The sequence below is a fragment of the Pelecanus crispus genome, chromosome 3 (assembly GCF_030463565.1).
Source record: "Pelecanus crispus isolate bPelCri1 chromosome 3, bPelCri1.pri, whole genome shotgun sequence".
NCBI classification, from domain to species: domain Eukaryota; kingdom Metazoa; phylum Chordata; class Aves; order Pelecaniformes; family Pelecanidae; genus Pelecanus; species Pelecanus crispus.
The window spans coordinates 88,636,984-88,655,640 of NC_134645.1; the positions used below are offsets into that span (position 1 = coordinate 88,636,984).

General features: G+C 43.7%; 1 protein-coding gene across 6 annotated transcripts in view; it reads left to right on the forward strand.

The window, feature by feature from the left end:
* Nucleotides 1-2,801: 2,801 nt before the first annotated feature.
* EPHA7 (EPH receptor A7) overlaps nucleotides 2,802-18,657 on the forward strand; it is a 168,934-nt gene continuing 153,078 nt past the window's right edge. For 5 of the 6 annotated variants that reach the window (XM_075707190.1, XM_075707194.1, XM_075707191.1 and 2 more), the window contains exons 1-3: nucleotides 2,805-2,901; nucleotides 7,315-7,379; nucleotides 11,784-12,453. In XM_075707190.1, the coding sequence (XP_075563305.1) occupies nucleotides 2,805-2,901; nucleotides 7,315-7,379; nucleotides 11,784-12,453 (832 nt within the window). Of the gene's footprint in view, nucleotides 2,902-7,314; nucleotides 7,380-11,783; nucleotides 12,454-18,657 lie in introns of all 6 variants that reach the window. The other variant, XM_075707195.1, reaches the window with a different exon arrangement.

Below are 18,657 nucleotides of genomic sequence, written 5' to 3' on the forward strand. Positions count from 1 at the left end.
ATTTGAAATGAGTTGATCAGGAAGATTTTTAAATTTCTTGTTTAATTTCTTTGTACACAGTCATGTGCCCATATATCCTTTGCACGGTTAATATATTTACATAATTTTAAGTATCCTTATATGTGTACAGATGCAATACACATATTATACACATACAATATTAGATCGTACAATATAGTACAATATAGCCTGTATAAATGCAGGTGATAATGAAAATAAGTGTCTGGCCTAATACTGTATGTAGGACATGGATATGTCTCATTACCACTTGAGCCTTTCTCCTGTCAATTTGTTAATTTGGTAAGTTCCTGCGTTTTTATGAACATAGTAATTCAAAGTCTCAATACAAATCACTTTGTTTTTTAAAATACATTCCGTAGGTTAAAAATTGCCTTTTTGGGTTGATGGTGTTGTAGTGAAATTCCTGCACTTTATGCTAGGAAATCATAGAGGACTAACTACATTAAGGACTTCCTACATCTGCTTTAATCACTGTTACAACATATGCCACACGAAAACTAACTTCACCTATGAAAGCTTGCAAGGAAGTTACAAAATATCTGCATGCAAGTATTTAAAACAAAATAGTCTTTTTAAAGGAAGATAAGCAAACTCACTGTTTGGTACAGCTCCTCGTTCTGAGTACGCACGTATGAGGATGGGAATGACAGATGAGAGAGGACGAAAGAATCAAGAGCGCGTACTTTGCCTACACTCATCATGGTATCGAGAGTATCAAAGGAGCATTCTGCATGAAATGCAAAAAGTGTCATATTCTAAGCCAGGAGTATTAATTATTCAGCAAGTGAAAGGAATACAGTGCATTTTTGAGGCTACCTCCACACTGTTCTCAGAAGTAACGAGGAGACCCCGGGGAAAGTGCTTAAAGCAAGGAGCGTGGTGTCTGTTTATCTGACAAGGCTGGGCGTATCACTATTATTATTTTTTACTTCTAATTTTGCTTTATCTACCTAAAGATCACATACACAACGTCCCGTCCGTCCCCCCCAATTTAAATTTCCGTTTATGGCGTAACATTTTCTGTATCAGCGTCCCCATTTGCGCAAGGATTGTTTCAGATCCTGGCATAATCTTGCCACCGGGTTGCAATGACACCCCCGGCGCTTCGCTGCCTTCACCTGCTTCCAAGACAATAATCACTTTATGCCGTTTACATCGCGTTTCTGCCCCGCGGAAGGACGCGGGGACGCGCTTTCAACAGGAGCTGTACAAACCCCGCTCCGCGCCGCGCACCACCAGCGCGGGGAGGATGCGCAGGGCAGGCTTAGAGGCCGGGGCCGGGCGGGGGCTCCGCGGGGGGCGCGGAGCGGGGAGCGCAGCCGGGGCCGCCGCCTCCCGCCGCGGGGGCTGCGCGGCGCCGGTGCCGGTGCGGGCCCCGCCGCGGCCGGGGAGAGGAGCGCTGCCCCCGAGGCCGCCGCAGACGCGGCGCCCGTCGCCCCCAGCCTGCGCTCGGCAGCCTCGCTCAGGGGAGGGTGAGTTTTTGCGGCGCGCTGTTGTTTCGCTCCTGGAAGGAGCAAGGGCGGGTTTGGGGAAGGGAAAACGGCAGGGTGGGGGGCATCATGGATCCCCGGGAAAAGCACTCCCGGCCCGCAGGGTGAGCGCTGCCAAGAGAGATTCGGCAAGTTCCTCTCTCCCTCGGGTTTTTCTTTTTTTTTTTTTTTTCCCTCCCCCTCCTATTTAAATTGTCTCCTTGTTAGCGGATTACTCTCGCTTCAGGTTACCCCCGACGGGGAGGGGGGAAGCAACCGTCCCTTCCCCCCCCAAAAATAAGATCTAGATTGTCGTTAACCTGTTCTTCCTACTTGGGGAACATCGGAGAGGCAGGACGGAAAACCCAAATAAAACAAAGGGAAGGGAGCCCAAGTGATGTCAGCCCTGAGGAACTTGACTTTTGGCAGAGGAGCGTCTGGGGGCACCATCCCGCAGCTCCTGCCCAAGTTTCCCTTTCGGTGGCAGCAGCCCAGGTGCGCGCTCAACCTCCCCGGAGGCAGCGCCGGGACCCGCTGGCGGCGGCGGCTCGGGCCGGGGCTGGGGCTGGGGCCGGGCCCCGGCCGGGACGCCCCCCGCTCCCTAGCGCGGCAGCCGCGGCACAGGGCGAGCACACGGAGCCCCGGGGGCGGGCGGGCCGACCGCCCCGCTCGCTCGGAGGACAAGCGACCGGCGGCCTCCAGGCGTGCGGGGCAGCCCCCCGGTGCCGGCCGGGCCCGGCGCCCCGCTGCCGGCTCGGCCCCTCCGTCCCGCCGCCCTCACCCCGCGCACAGCCCGCGGCTCCCCGGCACCGGCGGCAACCCGACACCGCCGCACGCTCATTGGGCGGCAACGCCGACCCCGCCCCCTCGGCCGTGACGACTCAGGCGCCGGCTCGGCCCGCCGGGCGCCGAGAATCGCTGCTGTTTGGCCGACGGCGGCTGTCAGTCAGATTGAGGGACGGGCCGCCCTGCGCTGCGGTCCCGCCCCCTCGCCCTGATTGATATTATCGGAGCGCGGAGCGGGCGGCCGGGCTGCAGTCGGGGCTGGCGGGCGGCCGGCCCGGTGCGGGAGCCGGGCAGCGGCGCGGAGGAGGAGGAGGAGGAGGTGGAGAAGGAGGAGGAGGAGGAGGAGGAGGAGGAGGAGGAGGAGAAGAAGAAAGAGAAAGCGGAGAAAGGCAGCCAGGAGGGAGGGAGCGCCGAGCCAGAGACTAGCAGAGCAAATTCTCCACCGTCCTCTAGCACCCACCAAGCGGCGGCAGCGGCAGTGTCTAGAAATATATAGCTAGAAATATAAAATCACCCCGCTCCTGCACCATGGTTTTCCAAAGTAGGCTCCCTTCTTGGATTATCTTGTGCTCCGTCTGGCTGTTCCGGTTTGCACACACGGGGGAGGCACAGGCTGCAAAAGAAGGTAAGGTGATGCGGCAAACAAAAGTTTGGGCTTATTTATTGCTTTTGTACACCAAGTCTGTGTAGTGGCTTAGCGGAGGACCTGCCTGCCCCTGCGAGCTGCTTGTCAGCCCCCCCTTAAAACAAGAACAACAAAAAAGACATTTTTTTTTTTTTTTAGTTGAGGTGGGAGGGAGGAAAAAGCAAGCCATTCACTGGGGGTGTCCGTGTGTATGTGTGAGAGACCGGGACAACTGCCTTTGCTCTCAGGAATGAGGTTTGCGAGGCATTTGCACGTGATGAAAAGGCACGGGGCTGGGGAGGCAGCCCCCGGCCCGGGGGTCCGTGCAGCGGAGCCTCACCCTCCTGGGGCCGCCGTAATCCTGCCGGCGATGCGCGGGGAGGGCGGGCTACCTCGCCGCTCCCCGGGCGAGGGCTGCAGGGGCTGGGGGCCCAGTTTCAGGGCTCGGGACGTTTCGGGGGACGGCTTGGGGCTGAGGCTGCGGGGCAGCTCCGCGCCTCTGCCCATCGGGGGCCTGCAGCGCTCCGGCCCCGCGGGGCTGTGCACAGACCGTGGGAAGGAGCATCGGGGTGCAGTTTTGCGCCTCCCGGCCGTGTAGGTTGGGCATGCATTTAGAGGGTTCGTACAGCCTGGCGTCGCGTCTCTGCAACGTGTGTGCACTCCCCCGGCATCGCTGGAGAGAGGCAGAGGCTTAGGGATGGATGTTTTACACCATCTGCGTATCACAACGGGGCTTTCCGATTCCAATCAATCCAACACCGGTATCTGTGTAAGGCGAATCCCGGACATTTGTTTCCCCCGCACACAAGGAGAAAACAGGCAGTTTTATATCAGAGACTGATGGAGGTGTATAAAATCAATTCACAAAGTCCATCTGGGATTCTGTTTCCTCGCGCTGAGAAAATCCGAAATGATTTAAAGGAGCGCCCTGCTCCCGTTTGACAACCAAAGGCGAAGGTCCGTCTCCATCTCCGAGGGTGGGGGACGACAGGGAAGGGGGAGTCAGGGGCTTTTTCGGTGTCTCCGCATATGTATGCGTTTGGGGGCTTCCCCCCCCCCCCCCCCAGCTGGATACGTCCATATTTTTCATCAAACCGTTGGCATGCAGTAAAATACCATTTCGAGCCTGTAACTGGAGCTTAAAAAAAAAAATCCCTCAATGAAAATGTCCTCTGCCCTTAATAGAAGGCGGCGGTGGCGAGGTTAGAGAGGGAAAGAGGAGAGAGCCTGCCTTTAGCAGCATTTCGAAAGTTTATTCGGAGGGGCTGTAAAGCACCGAGAACCCCCCACAGCGGGAGTACTAACGCGTGGCCGTGGGGTGGAGGGCGGAGAAGGGCCGGGCAGGCAGGGAGGGTGCGGGCTGCCTGCCCCGCTCTGCCCCGCGGATCGCGCCGCGATCGGGGCTGCGCCGGTGCCTCCCGGCTGTAGTCTGCCTCGTGTTTGTGCGTGTAATACGTGTATGGGTGTGTATATATATGCATCTATACATCTAAGTGTGTGTGTATAATGTGTGTATGCTCGGGGAAAATTAACCAAGCCAAAGGAGGGTCAGGAGGGGGCGAGCGGCAGACGGGGATTGATAGCGGCTACCTGCTGCAAGCGCAGAAAACTCCCGCGGAAGAAAGAGCGAGGGGGGAAGGAAGGGGGGAAGAAAAAAAAAAAAAAAAAAAAAAAGTAACTTTGCAGCTTCACTCCCGGCCTCGCCGAAGGGCCGGTGGCGGCAGCAGCCCCGCGTGGTTTCCCACCGCTCCCCGCAGGGTACGGAAGAGGAATGGGGAGCGAGAGGCGGAAAAGTTTTCCGAGTTTCCTTTCAATAGCTAAATAAAAGCCGCGGTGAGACGCTGGAGGGTCCGCCTGGCCCTCCAAGCGAGGGGTGACCGCGTTACCTGCGGAGCCCTCTGCCAGCGCCGCGGCCCCGACCCTCGGGGCGGGCGCAGACGCGGGGGCGCCGCGGACGGTCGCCCCGGAGGGGAGGTCCTATCCCCCATCCCCGTAGCTACGAGACCTCGGGGCTCCATTCCGGGGCTGCCGTCCCGGGCGCTCCCTCCCAAAACCGGCGGCTGCCGGACTCGGGGGGGGGGGGGGGGGGGTGTGGCGGGGGCGCCGGCGGTACCGGTGCTCCGCAGCTGCACGGCCGCCGAGCCCCGCTCCTCAGCGCGGAGGCGCTGCCGCCTGCGCGCAGCCCCGCGCAGCGCCCGGGGGGGGGGGGGGTGCGCGGGGGCGAGAGGCCGCGGAGCCCCGCGGAGCCCCTTCCCCGCGCCTCGCCCGCCGCTGCTGCGCCTCCTTGCGCTCTGTGTCCCGCCGCGCCGCGGAGAGGGGCTCCATCGCACCCCCCCCCCCCTGCGCGGAGCGCGGCCCGCTGCGCCCCCGCGGAGGGACGGCGGCCGGGGTCTCGGTGTGCTCCGCGCACGGGAGGCTGCGCATCCCCGGGAGGCTCCCGGCGGGATGCGGGGAGCGCGGCGCCGTCCTCCCGCATCCCTTCCCAGCCCTGTACAACGAGCCCTGACGGCCACAGAGCTCCCGGGCTGGGAGCAGCGCGCCAGCCGCCGGCCCGGAAAGCTCTTCCCCCCAGGAACTTTCGGTGCCACACGGAAACGCCACCTTGTCTTTGCAAGGGGTGTTTGCAGAGCAGGGCTTTATGTTTGTTTATTTGCTTGTTGCCTTTTCTTTCTGGGATGTGCCCACCCGTCGCTATGTGATGGAGAATCACCTCCAAATAAAACGCATAATGACTTGCAGCCATGGGACGTTGTGCTGATAGTGAAATGGTTAAATTTTTCGTGGCACCTTTTTTTCCAGGCCCATTATAAATGTTCTTGTTTAACAAACCACTGCATACACAACCTGCTTTTCTATAGAATGTGTTACAAAGTAAAGCCCCTTGAATCCAAGCTTAATGAAATAAGCAGATAATCTTTCTAGAGAGAGACTATCAAACTTCCGTAACAAGTAGCTCCACTTTATTACTGAAATATAGGGTCGGAAGCTACTGTTATGCGTTCAGCTAATGTTCCAGATATTACCGTATGAACCTTTAAATAACTTTTTTAGTCATCTCATCTTTCTAGTAATTCACTGAAATTTTGTGTTAAATTCTACTAGGAGAAAGGGCCAGAGCCAAAATTACAACGATTTCAAAAGGCCTGACAAAAGTTGCTTCAAGTTACAGCCTTAAATCATGCATTGAAATATCAGTACTTAAATGCTGTGTATAAAGTTACAAATAGCTTTATAGCTAAAAATATACTGGATAGATTTAAATTAGAAATGTTACTTTTTATTTAATCAAATAGAAGTACGAAGTTAAACGTGCAGCTCTGAAGATGGAATCTTCAAAGTCTACCAAACTTAGACATACGGTTGATCGTTTTACAACTTTGGCTGTTTAAAAGAAGATATTACAGCAAATAATTTCACTTTTTTTTTGTGTTTGTTTTTGGACATCATAGATTAACATACATACCATTTGAAAGTCTTATAGACACTTACAATAATAGGCTAAGAAAGAAGCTTATAGCTATAATTGAAATGTAAGACATATCTAGAAATGTACTTTTGGAGGTAACAGAATATCAGTAATATAACCTCCAATATGTACTGTAAAATATGTAAGAGTTGGTTTATTAGGCTGTGATTAACCACTTTTGGAGACAGGGTTACAATTAGCTGAAAATAATTGCAGTGCTACTAGAACTGATGTCTTTTTGTATAGAAGTGTCACTGGAGTATAATGACATGAAGATTTTAGTAAGTCATTACCATAAAGTGAATTGGTCTGAATTTGTGTATGTAGTATTTTGTATTTGCAAAGTGTGAGGTAATTGCAGAGTCTTTTATTTTCTGTATTCCTGGTTTTCATTTGTTTATAGAATTACTGCTTTATCACCTAAGGGACATATTTTTTTCTTTCAAACTCAGAAAGACCATTGCTTTTGCAGTGCAACTCCTGGTAAGGTGTAGACTAGTCCTGTCTAAATCAGTCTGGAAAAAATGTTGAAATGTTGGTAGGTATTTGTTTGTTTTAAGCTCATTGTAACAACCAGCATATGGGAAATGTCTTTCTTATGACAAAGGAGGTAAAGGGAGCGTGCATCTTAATGACTGATTAGTAACAACTTAAAGTACTAAAAAAAAAAAAAATACACTTTGATTTAAGCAATAGAATTGTTAAGATTAATGTATATCTGCGTATATGTAGATCGTATATAATCATTTAATCATCTATGTACAAGTAAATGCATAGTTGTGGTAGCAGATTTTTTTTTGTAGTAATATGACAAAAATATTAATTTGTACAAAAAAATTATTCTTTTTATCACTTTTTTAATTCAGACTTTGTTCTTTGGTTTTATATTCCCACTTAAGATATTTAACAAACAGTGAAATTTCTTCTTTTTATTTTTTCTTTTTAAGTAATATTGCTGGACTCTAAAGCACAACAGACAGAGTTGGAATGGATTTCCTCTCCTCCCAATGGGGTAAGTACTCCAGGCAAAAATTAAGACAAGTAGTTATTTTACCAAAGCAATAGAAAGACTTGTTTTAAACTAGCTCCTCCTCATATTTCTCTCAGTAATTGTACCAAGTGTTTACGGCTTTTTCATTTTTAGAATGGAAAGAAGTGTACTTCAGGTTACAGCGTACAACTGTACAAGCTAATTAAGAGTCTCTTTAGAAACTCACCTAAATGTTCTCAGTAGCTTTATGTTTTGTAGTGTAATCCTTTGTGCTGTACCAGCAAGCTCTGTATATTTATAACATGATATTTTAAATCACTTTTTATTCTTCCTTTAGAAACAGCAGACTTACTTCTGTGTGGAAACTTTCTAAAAATATGTTTTTCATTTTCTGTATAATGGGTGATCATAAATTTGTTTACAATGTTTTCTTTGTAATTGAATAGAACAGATTGAAGTGCTCTAGAATAAAAACATTTATACTGCAGATGTGTTTGAAATGACATTCCAAACTTGAAACATCCCCAAGTCTTGAGGAGTTTGATATCTGGAACTAGGCATGAATTATGTGGTTAAGGCCACCTCCAGCTTGCTTACAAATTCATCTCATGGTGCTCCATGAAATGTACCATTGTAAAGTACATCATTATAAAAAATGAGAAGTTTAGAAACATTGGTGTTATTGTCTTATTTATTATATATGCAAAGTTGAGAAATGCTGCTTTCAGTCTGAATTAGGAGTGGTATAAAACCCCTTCTTCCTCAAGCCTTGAGGAAGAGCATTTTCAGAAAGATATAATGGTATATTGTCCTATCTTAGCTCAGTGCTACCTTAACTCAGTCTGACAAATTGTAAATTATATAGACAGTTCTTACTCATGGAAGCAGTCTTGCTGAATCCATTGCAACTCCTTGCATGAACAAGGACTTGGGGGATCAGGCTCTTAATCTTCAGCGCATTAAGAAATCTGGAGCCAGAAAAGCGTGAAGTGTGAGTGGGGATATAAAAGTGTAACAAATCCTTTAAATAAGAAGAATGAAAATCTGAAAGTGTCTTTCTTTAAAAGCAAGATTGTAAAATCAATACAAGCATAAACTGGAAACGAATCTTAAGGACTTCAGAAAGAATGTAACACGAGCTCAACGCGTATGATGGCTAATAACCTCGGCATTAGTATTTTGCACTGATTCAAGCCTTTACCAGAGGTGTTTGAAAGATTAGCTTGGTGGCAATTGTATTAGGATAACCTGTAGATAATGAAAGACATGTCAACACATGTTACATGTCAGCATACTTCAAGATGAAAGTAGAGTGAAATTGAACCATTAGTAAAAGGCGACTTTTAGAGATAGAAGCCAATTTCAATCAGGAATTAAAAGTGAATCAAAACTAATGACCGGATTCGTATGCATGAGAATGTTCAGAAATAGTTGCCTGTATGCTATCATGAAAGTACCGTTTTAATAATGTAATTCTGAAAATAAATATTCTTCTATTTTTAATTACTGAATTTTCTACTATGCAATAAAGACTTCATGGGAATAAACACAGAAAATCTTCTACTACTGCATCATCACAGTGCAGAATATATCAGCCAGACACTCATTAAATGCCTCATTCAACTGCAAATGTTACATCTAACAGTGATCTCAAACATTGTTAAGATAACTAAGAAGTTAAAATACCATATATTGAAACCAACAGAACAGGACACATTCAAATAGAATTGCATGTGTATCACCATATGTTGCAGCAGGACAAAGAAAAGTTGAATTTTCTTGCTGTAAAAGCTATCACGGAACTGATCACTTGAGAAAGACTTTAATGAAACTTGACCTCGGATGGCATAGGTGAAAACATACCCTGACGTACTGATTTTTTTTTTTTTTTTTTTTTTCCCCCTGCAGAGAAGTAGGTACACCTCCATTGGACTACTTGAAATAATAGCTCTGTGATTACAGAATTGAATCACATGTCATATTTCCTTAATTTTTTAGGAAACCATATCCCATGGCTTTGGGAAAATATGGAAAGCTAGACTTCAGTGTTTAATGCTAGGGCTAACGTAAAGTAGGACGACTTCTTATCTTAATTTAGTGTTTTGCATTGTATTCCTTGACTGTAGCATAAGACTCTCTCTAATACTAGCTAGGCTCATGTAGTGGGCTTTGGACTCCAAGAAGGTTCGTTTCTGTTGTATTACAAAACCCAGTTAGATTTAAATGCATTCTGTTTGTACGTTGTTTTTTTGTTTTGCCCTTTTTTTGGGGGGGAGGGATGTGTTTTGATGGAGCAATCGACATCAAAACCCAAAGAGTTAGAGTCTATTTTGTGTTGCATTAGAGTTACTTTCACTTCAGAGCTATGATATGTTGTCTAGCTGGAATATCTCATTGCAGAATCTGGCTTGGTGTTTTGAGGGAGGACTGCTTATACAAGATAAAAAATAAACCAAACAAAAACCCCAAACCAACCCAAAATAAAAAAAACCCCAACACTACTTCATGTGAAATGGAGAATATAATAATCAGTAAAATTTTAGGCTTCCTGCCTTTTTTGTTATCTTTGTGTTTTTTTGGGGGTGGGTTGTGTTTTCTTTTTTTTGTTCATTTTGCCTTTTTTGTTTGCTTGTTTTTCAATGTGGCAGAGCCAAAAGCCTCAGTTCAGGGCCCTTTTTTTTTCTTTCCTTGTTAACACTAGTTCTTATAGAGGGGAAAAAAAAAATCTTACTCATTCAGGTCTAATAAATCTATTATGAGGATAGACTTTCTTCTGTTCTGAGATTAATACAGTTCCAGATATGCAATCAGTTCAGTTAAGTAGATGAGCATTTAATAATATATTTCAACAGTTTAATACCATATGCATATATAATACCATACATACCACATCTATATTAACTGTAGGTCTTTGAAATGCGCTTTGATATTTGCAAATTCTGTGCATTTCAGCGTCTGCAGCTGTGATATATTTTGTGGTGATAACTTCCAGCATCAGTTCAGCCACATCTGCTTTTTCTTGGAGCAGTAGACCAACATTAAAATGATCTCATTTGCTGTCAAATAGGCTTGCAAAGTACCGTATACTGCATGGCTCCTAGTCTGGGAAACCAATGCCTTCCACGCTTGGTTACCGGTATAAGGAATGTCAGTGGGTGCTCCATCCTGCAGAGGTGCTGAGTATGCTAGTCCCACAAAGCACTTAAGCACATGCTTACCATTAAGCTCATAAGTACTGTCATTGATCTTAAGCGTGAGCTTAAGTGCATTATTGACACAGGGCCAGAGGGCTAAGTGCCATACGGAGAAGTCATGGTTGCCTGTATCATTGGGTGAGGAGAGCTCAACAAAAATACCTAATTTATTACAGCTGCGGTTTCTGCAGTGAAATAAATGTTACAAGATGTGAAAAAAGGTGAGAGACAGATATTGTTTGGGTTCCACCTGGGCAGATCCGCCTGGTTGATTTCAGTGGAAGGTTTGTCATTGCTGGAGGTGCAAATTCCCACGCCACCAAAGGCGATTAAAGACTATGGGGCTGTTACAGGCTTACCAGTGTGTTACATAGTTGCTAGCCTAAAGAGGGAACAACAACAAAACCCAGGCTTTGAACCAGTGAACTTTCAGTCATGTGGGTTGTTCTTAATTATGTATGTAATCTCATGGTTCATTTGAACTCCCAACTAAATGCAGTTTGCTCCTTTTATCATGGATGCAGGCACTGAACAAAATATGAGGTGAGGAGCTCCTGCTTACCTTCTTTGGTTTGTAAGTAGAGCAGAAGGTGCACTGAATAAAAAGTGGACAACCAAAATGTTTTCTTGTTTTCAGATTTTTAATTCTGTCCATTTTCTCTTGCCCTCTCTCTCTATGCCACTTTCATCATATAGGACTGAAAATTGTACAACTCACAAGTTTCCCATGCTTTCTGTACAACTGAAACTTTAGCTGGAAGTTTTATGTACACAAGTTTTATGTACTGTAACACTAGGCAATTTCAGTTTCTAAGACTTTACTGATTTTAGGTTGCTCTGGAAGGGAAGCTGCCTCCCTCCTTTTAGTCGTTGCTTACCCAAAACTGTCATGACCTTAATGAAATGTGGGAGAGCCCAGTGTGTAATCAGAACTTGGTTGAACAGCCTTCTCTGAAGCTTCCCCTTTACAACTGTGCCAATGATATGACAATGATTTTTAGACGTTATTTATGTGTGGAAAAGATGTGGAGGGTGAGCAAGCCTGCAGCTGCATTAATATGTATTTTCTTCATTTGGGTGCTTAGGAGTATTTTAACAATAACGTACTTTTTATGAAGCCATACTGTAGAAAAGGAGGAAACTTGAGTTGCGTGAAGCCTTTTAAAACACACAATAGTTGCATCTGGCAGTGTACTTGTTTTGTATTACTAACTGTTTGTTATTGTTTTAGTGGGAAGAAATTAGTGGACTGGATGAAAACTACACTCCTATACGAACATACCAGGTATGCCAGGTGATGGAATCAAACCAAAACAACTGGCTTCGGACTAACTGGATTGCAAAAAGCAATGCACAAAGGATTTTTGTAGAACTCAAATTCACTCTGAGGGATTGTAACAGTCTTCCTGGAGTTCTGGGGACTTGTAAAGAAACTTTTAACTTGTATTATTATGAAACAGACTACGACACTGGCAGGAATATCCGAGAAAACCAGTATGTAAAAATAGACACTATTGCAGCAGATGAAAGTTTTACCCAGGGTGACCTTGGGGAGAGAAAAATGAAACTTAACACAGAGGTGAGAGAAATTGGACCTTTGTCCAAAAAAGGATTCTATCTTGCATTTCAGGATGTAGGGGCCTGTATTGCTTTGGTCTCTGTCAAAGTCTACTACAAGAAGTGCTGGTCCATCATTGAGAACTTAGCTATTTTTCCTGACACAGTGACTGGCTCAGAGTTTTCCTCTTTAGTTGAAGTACGAGGAACTTGCGTCAGCAGTGCAGAGGAGGAGGCGGAGAACTCACCGAAGATGCACTGCAGCGCAGAGGGAGAATGGTTAGTGCCTATTGGAAAATGTATCTGCAAAGCAGGATACCAGCAAAAAGGAGACACGTGTGAGCGTAAGTAAACATGCAACTTGTTGTAATATGTACATTATAGGTCATGTTCTACCAACTTTTTTTTTTTTTTTTCCCAAGAGAAAGATGTCATCAGTCTGTTTTTAAAGTTTTTGGATCCTCAATCTGTGAACTTCACACTGGCTAATCCAAAAGCAATCAGTGCTTCTGGATAAGGAAATCAGCAGTTGCATACTGCATTTCAAAAATTAAACAAGGAAATTTAAAGTTGTATGAAGTATAAATATAGATTCAGGATTAACATCTTAAACTGGATAAGGTTATGTTCCTTGTACCTCTTGCTGAGCAGGTCATACCTATTACAGAACATTGTGTTAATAATCTCAGATATGAGAAGTTAAACAATTTGTTCTTTCACATGGTCTGTGACAGAATTATAAGGAAACAAAAACCGAGGAAGAATGAGGTGTGGTTAGTAATGGGAGGAATACACATGCAATAAAAACTTCCTTAGAGGTTTGTCATAAGTGCATACAAATTCAGACAAAAGAGTATCATTTGAGATCTTTCAAACAGAATATCAAGTTTTCAGAATACAGTATGTTTTTCCTTCTACAATATCTTTTTGCATAAAACTAACTCTAAACTTTTGGCTTACGGGGGTATCATGGTGATTAGTTTAAAAAACTAGCAAATCAGAAACTACTTAGTTGTACTTTCTAATTCAGACTCATTCATTTACCCATATTCTTAGAATACTACTTACTCTTAGCATTGCTGTCACTGGGGCTACATGTGTAAGACACTTCTGCTTAGCGTGAGAAAGGATATTTCATTGTCTTTGCTTACAGTAAAATCAAGAGAATAGGCAGTTTGTTTGAAGACAGGTATTTTCATGGACATTTAACACAAGGTCTATCGTTTTTGTCATCAGATGACACAAGGAGTTATATATTACTATATTTTTACTGTAAGATAGGCAGACATTTGTTGGTGAGAAATGTTGTAAGTAAAAAACTGGAAAAAAAACCCACAAATCTGTGAAGAGGAGAAACGTACAGAATCTCAAAACCACAGCTGGCAGCAGTCACTGAGTCTGAGATGTCTGTGTGAGGACTTCAAAATCCTCTACAGAGGATTATGAGTGCCATGAAAGAAAAATAAGTTTATCTGATTATTAATAATTTGTTCTTAGGAAAAAAAACCCAAACCCCGGATTGTGTTCTTGACGAGTTTTTATGAGGAAATTTGGTACAAGGTGAAGTGAGTGGAATTGATCTGATGCCTTGCACAAATCTTTCATTGTTCTGCTGGGGAGGGATGAGGGCTCATCCGCTGTGGAGGGTGATCTCATTAGGAGTAATCGTAATATGAAAAACTGTCCCTACGAAACCATTCAGTAGACTGTATTAAAGTTCTGTTAAAAGTATTAAGTGCTGTGTCCTATAGAAGCCTGTTTTGAGGTTTCTGAATGTTTTTTTGGAGTGACAGACTTTTTTCCATTTCTTAGTTAACTTGCTCTTGATTACAGACCTAGTCACGGTTGATTGGTTAATATACTAATTTTTTTTGACTTTCAATAAAGGAGAGAAAGTATTCAAAAAAGAAAGTAGTGTATGTTGGGATGTGGGTGGGGAACAGGAGCTGAGTGAGCGTGGTGGGGGATGAATAGAGAAGAAAATGGTGTTTGGTAACTGGAATTCAATAACCTGTTTATTAAACAGGCTTCTTAATTTCTAACCATGCTGATGTTGACAAAAGAATTAAAAGATAACTTGTACTTGAGTATAGTAGTGTGCTCATTTGCAAGAACACTTCCCATTTTTGGCTTGCTTCCAAAGCAATCGCTAAGAGAATATGCTACTCTGGAAACAGTCCAGAGGATCATTTATGGTATTTTTCCTCTTTTCTTTCAGTAATCCTGTTAAGAGTTTCAAAACAAACTCTGGCTCCATATTGAGGCAAGTTAATGTATTTGAGAGGGAAAAGGTGGGAGGCAGGCACTCGCCGAACGCGCGCCGTTGGCAGCTCGGAGTCAGAGCGATCTGGGTGACTGTGGCGCACAATAGTAATCGCCGTCTGTGGTACTTGTTAGCCGTGTCTGCGCTTGAGGATGTTATTAAGTATGATCAACTATGTAGTGACCGATAATACAGCTGGCACACTGATACTGTGTCTGGTTTTTGTGACAGATATTGAGGGAAACTTATCTGAACATTGACACTAATGCAACTGGCTATCTGTTACTGTCAAGCTGCGTAACAGATCAAGCAGAAGCAAGCTCGTGTGTGCTTCCTTAACCCAGAGCTTTTATAGCCCTGTCTGAGGGCTCACTTCTGCAAATACTTTGTACCTGGCAGGCTGTGCGACTTCTTTGGGACTACTCATGGCAGAAAGCATTGTGCTCTGTCAGGATGGGCAGAAGTCTGTGATTCCTCTGTCACACTTGCTAAAGCTCAGCTGTATTAACACAATAGGAAGGTCTTTTAAAGATACAGAATAATACCTGATCTGGCTGTGTTGTAGCAAAGGTAGGAGTAGATGGCCACATTGTAGTTCCAAATTCGGCCTGTAACTCAGTGGGGATTTTCATTTGTGTTACGCTAGCTTGGTTGGCCAGTTCTGATTGAAGAATGTGTTCCTTTTGCATACAGCTTCTCTCCTGTGTGTGAAATTTATTGAGTTCAGATACTAAAACAATTGAACTTTGATTTATACACAACTCTGCACTGGATGTGTTGCCAGAAGATTTTTTTTTGTTGCATGAATGTAGGTAACTGGTAATGCTGGGAGGGATAAGGAAGAAAACAATCATGAGCAGTGAAACACATAACCTGGAAAATGAGCTCCCATGTGTTCCATCTTCAGTGCTTGATCTTTCAAACCGAATTAATCTTTTTTTTTTTTTTTTTTTTGGATGTACACTGATTACTTCTCACTATAGGTGTGCCAAGGAGTCCATGCCACATCAGTGATCTATCATGATAACACACACACATAAGAAAGCCAAATTCCAGAGAGCTCACAATTGTCATTTAAATCAAAATCTTAAACCTGGGTGAAATAAACATGAGAAAACTAGATGAGCCTCTGAACAGTGAATTGCAGATTCTTCTGCTTAAGTGCAAGGACACTACCTCCTCAGTGTTGATCTTATGTCTGCTGGTGTATAGCACTAGGCTTAGGTGTGGAAGTTGTACATTTTAAAGGATTGTCTTGAAAGCTGCCTAGCAAAGGTACCAGAAAGGTACTTAGAAATATTCAGTTCTTCCAACTTCATGTATTGCATCTGTTCTGGAAAAAAAAAAAAAACAAACCAAAACAAAAAAAACCCAACCAAAAACCAACCACAAAACCCTAATAAAATTCTCACTAACTGTAGTGGACTCCCAATAGGTCTAACTTACATTTTTTTTCTCACAGTGGAGTCCAGTCGATATGTTGTGCGTGCAAGGACCACACTGCAATCAGTGATTGGTACTTGAAGGAGAAAATAATTCTTTTAGAACTTCAAGTGTAATGTATTTTCCATCTGTTTTGTGTTAGCTGGGGGTGGGGAGGGAGAGAATTAAATTTATTCAATCGGAGCAGTAGAGTGTTGTTTCAGAAGGTAGGAAGCATCTCTTAATATGACTGAACTGAGAAATTGCATAGATGATTTGGCATCAAGTCAAAAAATTCAGAATTCTAGGGTGCACTTTACTGTTAAACATTTTATAATACCATATGCATTAACAGTTGTTTTATTGGCCCGAGAATGAGGAGGGAATTATAGTTATTTGTACATTTTGTCTTGGTGAGGTAAAAAGGGAGCTACAGGCTTTTCTTTCTAAACTTTTTCATGTGATGTACATGTGCCAGACTGCAAGCTCTATCTGTTCCTTCCTTCTTTCTTCTTGGGACAAACTTTTATCGCTTGACTCTGTGAAACATTACTTGATAACAGATCCAGAAACCAAATTTTCCTTATGCTTGGCAGATCTGTGGTAAAGTATGTGTGGCTGTGGTTTTTTGTTTCATCTTTTGGTTTTGTTTTTTAATATTACTCCACTTAGCAGCTGATGTGCTACAAGTTTACTGGTAGAGGGCAATGAATTAAGGGGGAAATGTGAATAAGTTGTCATTAAAAAAATGTTACCATGTTTCTAAAAAGCCCAAGTTGTGCATATTGTGAATTGGGTGTAGAGTTTAGCCCAGGCAGTGTGTCCCAAAAACTGTGGGTGACCTGCAGCTTGAGTAACCTATGTTGACGTTCTTGCATTTTTCAACTTGAAAATGTTTTGCTTTGTGGAGAAGCGGCAAAATGGTAGAAAACTTTCTCAATGGCATTTATATCATCAGGAGTCTAAATGTTTCCTTTTTGAAGAAGAGTTACCTTTCTTCCATTTGCCCCAAAAATTACTCTACGGAAGAGAAAGTAAGTATTCTCAGTAAATTGAACCAGATCAGGGAATGAGGATATCTCTGAGTCTTGTAATTTTCTCTGAAGTCAGTGGAAGTTCAACAGGAAAGTATCTACCTCCTTCCGTTTTTATCCCCTAACATATTAAATAATTTTTCTCTCCCTTTTTAAAGAAAGGTCAGTGTGATCTGATATCAGGTCCTAGATACAACTGCATAGGTACTATTGGATTTAAAAAAAAAAAAAATCATTTAAGTATCCTTCCAAAGGATCCTAACAGGGCTCAGAAAAATATACCAGATACTTTTAAGGTGAAAGTAAAACCTTCTAGCTAGGTGGGCAAGAATACTGAAGGTGTTTCTACTATGAAATGCAGAGCTGTGATTTCTGCTTCCAGCCTCCGTTGGAGTTTCTAGAAAGTTGAATGTCTTGGCTTTCTTTCACCCTGGAGTGTTCTGACTGCCCTTCTTGTCAGAGAGATGTGGTAGAAAAATACATTTTCTGCTATATCTTTATTTCAGAACAGTCTAGTGTTCATAAAGAGGATGATTTTCATAAATTTGTCAGTCTCCCAAAGTCATTCGGATTTCTTTGACCTACTTTGTTCATGTCCTTCAGCCTTTTAGATGTGTCAACACAGAGAAGAGAAGGCAAGAGGAGCTGTCTACGGTTAAACACATCCTTTTTGAAAAGTGGTTTCCAAATTAAATCATACAAAATGGTTTGTGTTTTTGGTGGTCAGGGCTAGCCATCACCTGAAGGAACTCGTGCCTTCATGCTTCGTAGCATTTGTTTGTGGGTTGCCTTTTGGCCCTAAGATACAAATTTTTTTTGGCATTGTTCCTTTCCCTGAAGTTTCTGAATTAGTTTGACTAGTATGATTATAGGCCATCATAGTTTTGGTGATACAGCATCCTCTCTCAAGTGTGCAATGAAGATACGTGAGAAGTAAGGTGATGTTAAGTTGAAATGATCAAGTGGCGGGGGCAGTTGAAACTGCCTAGTTCTCATCCATAATGCCATCAGAGTGATTCCTAAAATGAATTAACTGCAGAGCTACTGATGGGTTTAGTTTCCAATGAACTAGTTGTTTTGCTTCAGAAGAGCTGACAGGAGTGAAATAGCACATGCAGGTGGGAAATCAGGAACCCCGATCCTAGAAGTGAAACTGTTGGATAATGCAGTTGAATGTACAGCTCTTTCCCTTCTCCAACCTCTCTTCTTCACCCTCCACATCCATCCCCGCACCCCCTCCCCCGCCCCACTCTGTTCCTCTTCCCAGATACTGTTGTCTCCAGGAATTAATTTTATTTTTGCATTTTGCTAGAACTTTGCTGAATATCAGTTCCTTAAACTAAATTTGTTGTGTTTTGCTTTTTTTTTTTTTTTTGTCAGATTCACTGCTGTGCACAGATTTTGAAAACCAAACAAAGCCAGCAATGAAATCTAACAGAATCTTACTAATTTCTCCTTTAGTTACAGAGGAAACACTAAAGCTGTCTTTTTTACGGGTCTGGGATGCCACTGCTGAATTAGCTATAGTTGCTCAACAGCTGGGCTGTTAACTCCTTAGCCATAAAGTCTATCTTCTGTTTGTTCTAAATGAAGCTTTAGTTGGTATTTAGAAATGGAATCGCATCATGTCAAGTCTGTTGCCCAAAACCATACATCTTGCTTCTGAAACAAACTTTTCTGCCCAGAAATCTTTTGTGAAAGGTGCAATAGGCATGTAATAGTTTTGTTACAATTATCTAAGTATAAAAGATTTTCCTAGATGAAAAAGCAACTGACTTGCTTAGAAATTCTGAGGGTTTTTTTGTCCAGGGTTTCTGTTAACCTCTGAG